Source organism: Mandrillus leucophaeus, unplaced genomic scaffold, assembly GCF_000951045.1.
Source record: "Mandrillus leucophaeus isolate KB7577 unplaced genomic scaffold, Mleu.le_1.0 Scaffold347, whole genome shotgun sequence".
Lineage (NCBI taxonomy): Eukaryota > Metazoa > Chordata > Mammalia > Primates > Cercopithecidae > Mandrillus > Mandrillus leucophaeus.
In genome coordinates, this window is record NW_012103665.1 from 824,803 (window position 1) to 834,888 (window position 10,086).

General features: G+C 41.5%; 1 protein-coding gene across 1 annotated transcript in view; it reads right to left on the reverse strand.

Moving 5' to 3' along the window:
• RYR3 (ryanodine receptor 3) overlaps positions 1-10,086 on the reverse strand; it is a 403,627-nt gene that overhangs the window by 33,307 nt on the left and 360,234 nt on the right. The window contains exons 84-89 of the mRNA XM_011989131.1: positions 9,348-9,424; positions 6,767-6,840; positions 6,182-6,199; positions 5,696-5,776; positions 5,159-5,247; positions 1,369-1,497 (exon numbers count right to left, since the gene is read on the reverse strand). Coding sequence (XP_011844521.1) covers positions 1,369-1,497; positions 5,159-5,247; positions 5,696-5,776; positions 6,182-6,199; positions 6,767-6,840; positions 9,348-9,424 — 468 coding nt within the window. The remainder of the gene's footprint in view (positions 1-1,368; positions 1,498-5,158; positions 5,248-5,695; positions 5,777-6,181; positions 6,200-6,766; positions 6,841-9,347; positions 9,425-10,086) is intronic.

The following is a 10,086-nucleotide window of genomic DNA, read 5'->3' on the forward strand; positions in this document are numbered from 1 at the left end:
TGGTCTTGAACTCCTGACCTCAGGGGATCTGCCCACCTCGGCCTCCCAAAGAGCTGGGATTACTTGCGTGAGCCACTGCGCCTGGCCACATATGTGGTTCTTAAGCACAGTATGTATGATTATTTTAAATCATGTATGATTAATTAATTAATTTATTTATTTATTGAGACTGAGTCTTGCTGTCACCCAGGCTGGAGTGCAGCCGTGTGATCTCAGCTCACTGCAACCCTGCCTTCCGGGTTCAAGTGATTCTCCTGCCTCAGGCTCCCGAATAGCGGGGACTACACGCGCACGCCACCATGCCTAGCTAATTTTTTGTATTTTAGTAGAGACACGGTTGCACCATGTTGCCCAGGTTGGTCTCAAACTCCTGAGCTCAGACAATCCACCCGCCTCAGCCTCCCAAAGTGCTAGGATTACAGGCGTGAGCCACCGCGCCCGGCCGTATGATTATCTTATATTGAATAATTTTCCTTGTGCATATGTATTTTCTCAATTACATTGTAAGCTCTTTATGGGTAGAGGCAATATACTGTGCTGCTTTTCATGAACCACAGCACAGAGTACAAGCCGAGCGTTTTGTTGAATGAATGAATAAAAGCCCTATTCATGAGTCTCCTCATTATGGTAATCTGAAGATGAAGTATTACTTTTGCTTTAAAAAAAACTTGTATCACAGAGGGTAATGATATGCCTACTAATTTTATAGCAAATTATGCCTGAATATATCCTCTGTTCCTTTTCCAAAATAGCTAGACCACCATAGACAATGAATAGAAAATGCTACTAACAGAGAAAGACTGCTGCAAGATCTAGACATTTAACATGAAATTCCCTTGCAGATTTGACCGCCACTGCATGTAGTTTGTGTGCTTCCGAAGTTACTTCTTCCATAGTTTCTGACAAGTCAGTAGGATCTCATGGATCCTGTTTTTAATCTCATACGATCAAGAAAACATCATTTATCCCTTAATTCCTTTATTCTATGAATCATTTCTCCACTCCACTGTCCATGCTTACTGAACAGATATATGCCAGACATTGTTCTAGATATAAAGAATTTTAAGTTGAGTAAGACATTTTCTTTCCATGAAAAATTTTTAGTTTAGGAGGGAAAGCAAAATGTAACTAAGATAAATGCAAATAAAGTGTGAACACTATAAACAGGTCTAGTTGGGGGACCCCAAACTATAGCTTCTTGTGGAATGCAGGTACCATTGCTTCCTATTTATAGAAAGTAAATATTGTCAGCATTAGGGCTGGATGGATAGTGCACTGTGTACAATCAAGTATTCTGTAGGGAATATAGAATATATGCATATCAACAATGTTCTCTTGGCTTTCAACCATGCACTCTGTAGCACATACCTGGATGTATTCTGTAAGAGAATTGAAAATCTGCTTGGTGACTGCCAGAGCTTTGGAGAAATTGTGCTGTCCGGATTCATCAATGATGTCCTTCCCTGAATAATACCAGTAGAAATCACTGATTGATTCCTAAAAACAAATGAGTAGAGCTTAGTATTTCTCAGACTTCAGTCAGTGAAGCTAAACTCGGTGTTTGGAAAGGGTACATGAGAATCCCGCATCTCTATGACCTCTTTGCTCTGACAGGAGCCAGAGACCCTGTGAAGACACGCAGAGATACTTGACCTCTAGAATCTTTCAAGCACAAATATCCCTCCAGAGGAAAGAACAGATAGGGGAGGACTGCCTTCAGCTGGAACTGGGAGACTATGAAATAGGATAATTTATTCAATGTGAAATATGTGAAGATAATGGTAATTATCCAAATAATCATAATAACAGCAACAACGTAACAGCTAACATTGTAAGTGCCAGACATTGTTCTGAGTGCATTACATATACGGGCATACATCAGAGATTCAGAGCTAATCTGAGTTTGATTACAGATAAACTACAGTAAAGTGAATATTACAATAAAGTGAGTTGTACAAAATGTTGATTTCTCAGTGCACATGAAAGTTATGTTTACAATATGCTGTAGTCTGTTAAGTGTGCAACAGCATTATATCTTTAAAACACAATGTACATGCCATCATTAAAAAATGCTTATGGCTAAAAAATGCTAACAATCATCTGAGCTCTCAGCAAGTTGTAAGTTCCACCATCTTTTTGCTGGTGAACAGCCTTGCCTTGATGTTGCTGGCCACTGACTGAACAGGGTGGTGGTTGCTGAAGGTTGAGGTGGCTGTGACAATTTCTTAAAATAAGACAATGTTAACTGCATCAATTGACTTCCTTTCATGAAAGATTTCTCTGTAGCATGTACTGTTTGATAGCATTTTACCCACAGAACTTCTTTCAAAATTGGAGCCAATCTTCTCAAATCCTGCCACTCCTTTATGAACTAAGTTTATGTAATATTTTAAATCCCTTTTGGCATTTCAACAATGTTTAGAGTGTTTTCACCAGCAAGATTCCATCTCAGGAAACCACTTTCTTTGCTCATCCATGAGAGGCAACTCTTCATTTGTCAAAGTTTGATCATGAGATTGCAGCAATTCAGGTTTATGTTCTTCAGGCTCCACTACTAATCCTAGTTCTCTTGCTATTTCCAACACATCTGCAGTTATTTCCTCCACTGAAGTCTTGAACCCCTCCAAATCATCTGCAAGGGTTGCAATCAACTTTTTCAACTCCTGTTAATGTTGATCTTTTGACCTTTTCCCACGAATCACAATATTTTTCTTTTTTCTTTTTTTTTTTTTTGAGATGCAGTCTTGCTCTGTCGCCCAGGCTGGAGTGCAGTGGTACGATCCTGGCTCACTGCAAGCTCCACCTCCTGGGTTCACGCCATTCTCCTGCCTCAGCCTCCTGAGTAGCTGGGACTACAGGCACCTGCCACCACGCCCGGCTAATTTTTTCTTGTATTTTTAGTAGAGACGGGGTTTCACCATGTTATTCAGGATGGTCTCGATCTCCTGACCTTGTGATCCGCCTGCCTCGGCCTCTCAAAGTGCTAGGATTACAGACGTGAGCCACTGCGCCTGGCCCACAGTGTTTTTTAATGACGTCTACAATGTTGAATCTTTTCCAGAAGGTTTTCAACTTACCTTGCCCAGATCCATCAGAGGAATCACTATCTATAGCAGCTGTAGCCTTACAAAATGCATTTCTTAAAAAATAAGACTTGCAAGTCAAAATTACTCCTTGATCCATGGGTTGCAGAATAAATGTTGTATTAGCAGGCATGAAAACAGGATTCATTTCCTTGTATACCTCCATCAGAGCTCTTGGAAACAGGTGCATGGTCAACGAACGGTAATATTTTGAAAGGAATCTTTTTTTTCTGAGCAGTAGGTGTCAAGAGTGGGCTTAAAATAGTAAACCGTGCTGTAAACGATGACAATCCAAGCTTTGTTCTTCCATACATAGAGCATGGGCAGAGTAGATTTACCATAATTCTTAAGGGCCCTAGAATTTCTGGAATGGTAAACAAGCAGTGGCTTCAACTTAAAGCTACCAGCTGGACTGCCCCGATAAGAAAGTCAGCCTGTCCTTTGAAGCCCTGAAGCGAGCTATTGGCTTGTCCTCTCTAACTATGAAAGTCCTAGATGGTATCCCTCTTCCAGGAGAAGGCTGTTTCATGTATGCGGGAAATCTGTTGTTTAGTGTGACCACCTTCATCAATTATCCTAGCTAGATCTTCTGGATAACTTGCTGCAGCTTCTACATCTGCACTTGCTGCTTTACCTTACACTTTTGTTATGGAGATGACTTCTTTCCCTAAACCTCATGAACCAAACTCTGCTAGCTTTAAACTGTTCTTAGGCAGCTTCCTCACCTCTCTCAGCCTTCACAGAATTGAAGAGAGTTAAAGCCCTGCTCTAGATTAGATTTTGGCCTACGAGAACGTTGTGGCTGGTTTGACCTTCTATCCAGACCACTCGCACTGTCCCCATTTCAGTAATAAGGGTGTTTTGCTATCTTATCATTCATATGTTCACTGAGGCAGCCCTTTTAATGTCCTTTTTCTTTGCATAGCTTGGCTGTTTAGTGCACGGGGCCTAGCTTTTGGCCTGTCTTAGCTTTCAACATGCCTTCCTTCCTAAGCTTAATCATTTCTAGCTTTTGATTTAAAGTGGGAGACATGTGACTCATCCTTTCACTCGAACACTCAGAGGCCATTGTAGGGTTATTAACTGACCGAACCTCAACACTGTTATGCCTCAGGGAACAAGCAGGCCTGAGGAGGAGGGGGAACAGTTGGTGGAGTGGTCAGAACACACGCAACATTGATTAAGTTTGCTGTCTTACATGGGCATATTTCATGGCACCCCAAAACAATTACGATAGTAACACCGAAGATCACTGATCACCTTACAAGTATAATAGTGAAAAGTCTGAAATATTGTGAGAATCATCAAAATGTGACAGAGACACCATGTCAGTACGTTCTGTTGGTAAAACGGCAGATAGACTTGCTTGATGCAGGGTTACCACAAACCTTCGATTTGTAAAACACACAGCATCTGTAAAGCACAATCAAATCAACTGCAATAAAATGAGGTATACCTGTATTCAAATGTACCACCCTATGGCACAGGTGCTACCCCTTTTACTGATGAAAAAACTGGAACACAGGCGCGTTAAATAGATTGCTCTAGGTTACAAACCAGTAAGTGGCAGAACCAGGATGAGGAATCAGCAAAAAGGAAAAAAAAAATCTCTTTTTGTTAATATGTTTGTATAGATTTTCTCAACATAATTTGGACTCCCTTGAAACAAACCATCTGACTTCTCAACACGAACTTTTAAACTCATCCTATTCCTATCATCTCGTGTAAGTCTTTTTTTCTAGTGAAATCTGCTCTCATTCACAGGTTATTTCAGAGCTTTTGGTTGTCTTATAGCTCTTGATTGTTTTATAGCACCACAGATCGGTTTTCACTGGCAAAACTAAAGTAAACCACCATTTTATAACAGATGATTTGGTGTTTAACCACATCTCCCCCTTCTGTCTTCAAATGTACTCTTTGGACGCTGGACTTCCCATGCATCTGTGGATATACATTACAACGCCTCCCTTATGGGGGTCTGACTGTATCCTGGGCTGTCCCTGACCCTGTGTAACTGTGTTTATCTTTTGGCAGCAAAGGTGAGAGGTCCCATTGTCCAAGGCCCTCCCACTCACCTGCAGACGCAGAAGGTAGTCCACAGTGCTGATGATGACATTCACGGTGGTGGTGTTACCCATCTGAGTCCGCAGGAAGTTCTGAAAGTCTGAGAGCACCAGTGCTGGGTCAGAGCTTGTCCCTGCCATGCCAAGGGGGCCAGGCATGCCCTCTCAGCTGAGCTCAGATAAGACAGTCTATGTGAAAAGGCTTACAAGAATACCATGTTTGGATCATGGCAGACCCTGTAGGGCAGAGCTCTGCTCTGAGCACCCCCCAACCTGCCGACACCAGAAACTGGACTTAATGAGCCCCAACGGGCTAGATGGAAAGGGCTGGGTATTTAGATTTCTCATCTAAAGATTCTGGAAGCAGCTTAGCCTTGGTGGCACTAAATATCACTAGCCATGATATTCACATAGTTTCTTATTGAGGAATGCATTAACTGATGTCCTGGAGTTAACAACTAGTTGCATCAAATGGGGGCCTACTGAATGGAATTTTAGTTTTGTCCCTGAGTGCTGTGTTTCCTTGGCAGATCAATCTGTTCCACTCACCACTGTTATGTCCCTCACAAAGTAACTGTAGGAATCTAAAGAGATCACGCGTGAACTCGTCATTCTGGAGTACTTTTTCACCTTGAAAACATAAAATGTTGATGAGCATCGGTTTGGCTTCTCAACAGAGAATACTTTCTAATGCAAGTGACTACACAGATGATAAAGGAGTTGTGTCAGAATGGTTTGAAAAAGGAACTCTGGATGAATGGTGAAAAGCCCGATTAAACTGAGCTGAGGCTGCAGAGCACAATGCTCAACAAATGCATTTGTAATGAAGACAACTGGGTAAGGAGAGTAAATGGCTCACGGTCCATAACCCATGCTTTACAGATGGAAGACACTTCCTTAATTAAGCACCAAACTGCTGAGTTCAACTCAACATGCAACCACCAAACCTAAAATGTTTCTGTGCTGAGGCAATTAAATGAGATCTCCTAGGATTCACACACATGGTAGGAACTCAGGCCAGAAACTGAAACTTACCACGTTCACGAACAATGACTGGTAATGAGAGAAAAATTGAAGAATACAAAGTAAGAAAACTGTAAACATCATGATAAACTGTCTTTAGTTAAAACTGGCTATGTGAACACATCTATCCTAGATGATAGCTTTATTAAAGCTACTTTTGGAAACATTTTGCTGAAACAGAGCAAGTCCCTGCATATTAAGCAGACATAAGCTCTGACCAGAAATAGGTAATTAAGACTTTAAACAGCTGGGTGCGGGGGCTCACGCCTGTAATTCCAGCACTATGGGAGGCCAAGGTGGGGTGGATCACCTGAGGTCAGGAGTTCAAGACCAGCCTGGCCAACATGATAAAACGCCACCTCTACTAAAAATACAAAAAATTCGCTGGGTATGGTGGCGGATGCCTGTAATCCCAGCTCTTCGGGAGGCTGAGGCAGGAGAATTGCCTGAACCCAGGAGACAGAGGTTGCAGTGAGCTGAGATCGCGCCACTGCAGTCCAGCCTGAGCAACAAGAGCGAAACTCTGCCTGGGGAAAAAAAAAAAAAAAAAGATTTTAATCAGGAAGAGAATGGCCTTCACATTTACTAGTTACTTACGTGTTCCTTCTTCAGTCACCATCCCCAGGCCTTCAGCTTTATTCTGCCTCTCAAATGCATTCAAATCAAGGACACTTTTAATAGACAGAAAGAAACAAGGTTCAGGGCTATGCACACTGGGAAAGCAGATTTCTAACGTTAGTGTATCTATTGACTAAGAATATCCTGCCCCTGTGTTATCATAAATAAACTAACACATTCCAGGGTGGTTGAAAGTCTAATGATTCCTTGGTTTTGTGCCGAGCAGCGTTGTCTTAGGTGCCTGTAGCTCAGAGACTTTGTTACATACAGGTAGAAGGGTCACGAACACTTACGGTGACTCTCATTGTCTGTCCAGTTTGAGTCTTTTCTTTTGAAGGTTTAGAAAGGTTTTCCAAATAAAGAAGGAATCATTTGTTTCGAAGATTTCTCGAGGGAAAGTTTACTCTAAACTGCGCTGATTCATGTTTGCCTCCCACCTTTACCTACTTTCTCTGAGAATCACATGGAATTGTGGTTTCCAGAGCTTAGGACAAGCTACAAACTTCCAGATTTCAAAGGGCCACACCCTTTTATGATTCTACAACATGCAAAAGCCTATAGAAGTTGAGGTTCCGCTTTCCATAGGCAATGGTGTCTCCACATGTTCCCGAACCTATGACAAGTTGTCCTTCATTTTTGTCCCTCCTCCCCACAACCTTCCCAGTCACAGCCACTGCCAAATTTTACTTAGCCAGGAAGCCTTAGTGCAACCACAAAGCTTGGTGATGAAGCCACTATATGATCATTTCTTTCTAAGTGGGGCTCGTTCCATTTTACTAACAGAGTCTAACTTATTCCTCAATCTGAAAGGTTTCATAGAACATAGAATATAGCTCTTAGGAAAGTTTATGGCTAAGTCCATTAAGACTCTGCAAAACTTAGCTTTCCTTCTGCCACTGGGCAAAGCCATGGAGAAACATCTGGCGTTCCTGTTTTCTTTTTAAGGAGTCACATGTTTTGTGATTTAGGTAAATTCCATTTACCTAATTTCATCACTTAGGTAAAAATGATTTAGGTAAACAGTGAAATCTCTACTGCCATTTTTGTTTGTTTTTTTCCCCAGATTCTGCTGGCAAAAGGGCCTGCTCATCAACACAAAGCTATCCTTCTACTGTGGTTTAGCTGCCAGGGGAGGAAAACATGGGAAAGGCCATTTGGACATAGTTGCTCTAAAGCAGCAGTTTTGAATGTGAATCTGTGCAACACACATTTCTGATCCTTACTCCATTCCTAAATACCCATTTTGAATGTTTTAATTTCCCTACTGCTTAAATATTTTAAAAACATACATTGTTTTCATCATCATACAAAACCCAGCAGTAATCTTAAAACTTCTGTTAGAACTCAGTTGGCATCTAAGCGTATATCACCTGTCTCTCCAAACTGTCATTATACATGAGTTTAGAAATATTAAGGATTACAGGATACTGAGAGAACTCTTAGAAAGTAAATGGATAATTTTATGAGCAATATGAAGTTGAGTTGCTTTGATTTTTGCCATCTCTGAGTTCATATGTACTATTTTAGCCTCAGAGAGTCAGGCCTGGAAATACTCCGTTTTGTTTTCCTGAGAGAGATAATAAATGAATAAACTGTTGGTGGGGAAGAAGCCCCACAGAGCTGAGAATAAAGAATTATCCTGCAGCTCAGACACACTCCCTACTGCCCGGGTTACGATATTTTACCCAGTGAAATATGGTTAGCAAAAGTATATAGTCCACCCAAAGAAAGGATGTCCATCCTCCAAATTTTTAAATGGAAAGCATAATTGGAGGTAAATGAGCTAGGTAATTAAAAGTTTAATTTCTTTGACAATTATTTGCAGCCTATCCAAATACATATGAATCTCAGACAATAGGCTGACACTTTTCTTAGATAGATTCCGGCTCATCTCTGAATTGAGCAAGTATCGTGACCTATGACTCTTGGTTATATATCATTTATGTGTCAGAGCCGTTCAGCCATGAGGGGTGGCTTAAACAGCTTAATCATATGAACGGAAAGTTCAAAGCCTTGTTTTTTAGGCTATGTCAAAATGGTCCCACGCCAGGATGTACCCCTGTCAAAATGGATGTGTCAAAATACCTACCACCCTAACACACGTTCAAGCTCAAAGAACTGTTAAGATAAGATGAACAAAGTACCTAGTGGCTTTAATAAAACATAGCCTTGAGTCATGGTCAGGAATCCCCCCGCTTTTCCATTCTTTTCTGGTTTGACTTTTATGGGCATACATGTTTGAGGAGAAACTCAATGTGCACACTGAGCCTCCTGGGAGAGCAACATAAAAATGGAGGTAAGGAAAGGAGACTACACACAATGCCAGTGAGGGAGCGTGGGTACGTGGCTAATGGCAATCCCATTTTCCCCTCTGAAGGCTAGTTGAATTGTAATCCTGAAGACTGGAGGAACAACACCCACTCTCTCAGCTTTCTAAAGTAGGTGACTCCTCTCTCCAGAATTCTATGGTAGGCCAGTACATTTTGTGCTCCCCTTCCCCTGCCACCTATCCTTAGAGGCAAGAGTTTTTTAAATGCTGTGGTAGTTTTCCCGCATTTACCTGCAAGACTGCATAAGACCAGAAAGGCTTTGAAAGAATCCAGCATCCTTTTTCTCCTTTAGGTAATCTAGCATTTTCTGCAAGGGAGACACGTTGTAAAGGGAAAAGTTATGACAACTATGCCACAGAGCTGACCCTCCGAATCCTGATGGAGAAATCTCCAGCCACACTGAGTTGGATCCTCTACATAGGGAGTCAGAGTCCCTTGGGGTAGATTATGTTTATTTTATAAAGGCCCACTGGCGTTTCTTCTAGGGAAGAAAAGACATTCATAGACCTACTGTTTGAGGTCCCTTCTATTTGGGAGCCAGCACCAAGGCCATGATACAGTAATGTATCATGAAGCTGAGTTATAATCTGAATAGCTCATGCTATGAATTTGGCACCCAGGAGCAAGGAGCTTAGCCAGTGAGGAGCCTCGCTGAAAGCTCAGTATTTCTTTCACAACGAGGCCTTGTTTCCTGTGTTCTCTCTTACTGGGAGGTAGGAACTTTGTCTGACATAATAAAAATTTTGTTTTTTAAAAAATAAACAAAAGGCACTGTAAGAAAGTCAACTGACAGCTAGTGGTAGGTGGTAGAAACAGAAAGTGAAGGATAACTTAGAAAATGACAGTTTTTAATGAAAAATTGGAGAAATTGTGGGGGGATGAGTTAAAGACTGGGCAAAGCTATATGCAACAATGGTAGTTGTGAATGTGAAGACTCTCACAGGCCCTGGGATATAACCCTCATGAATG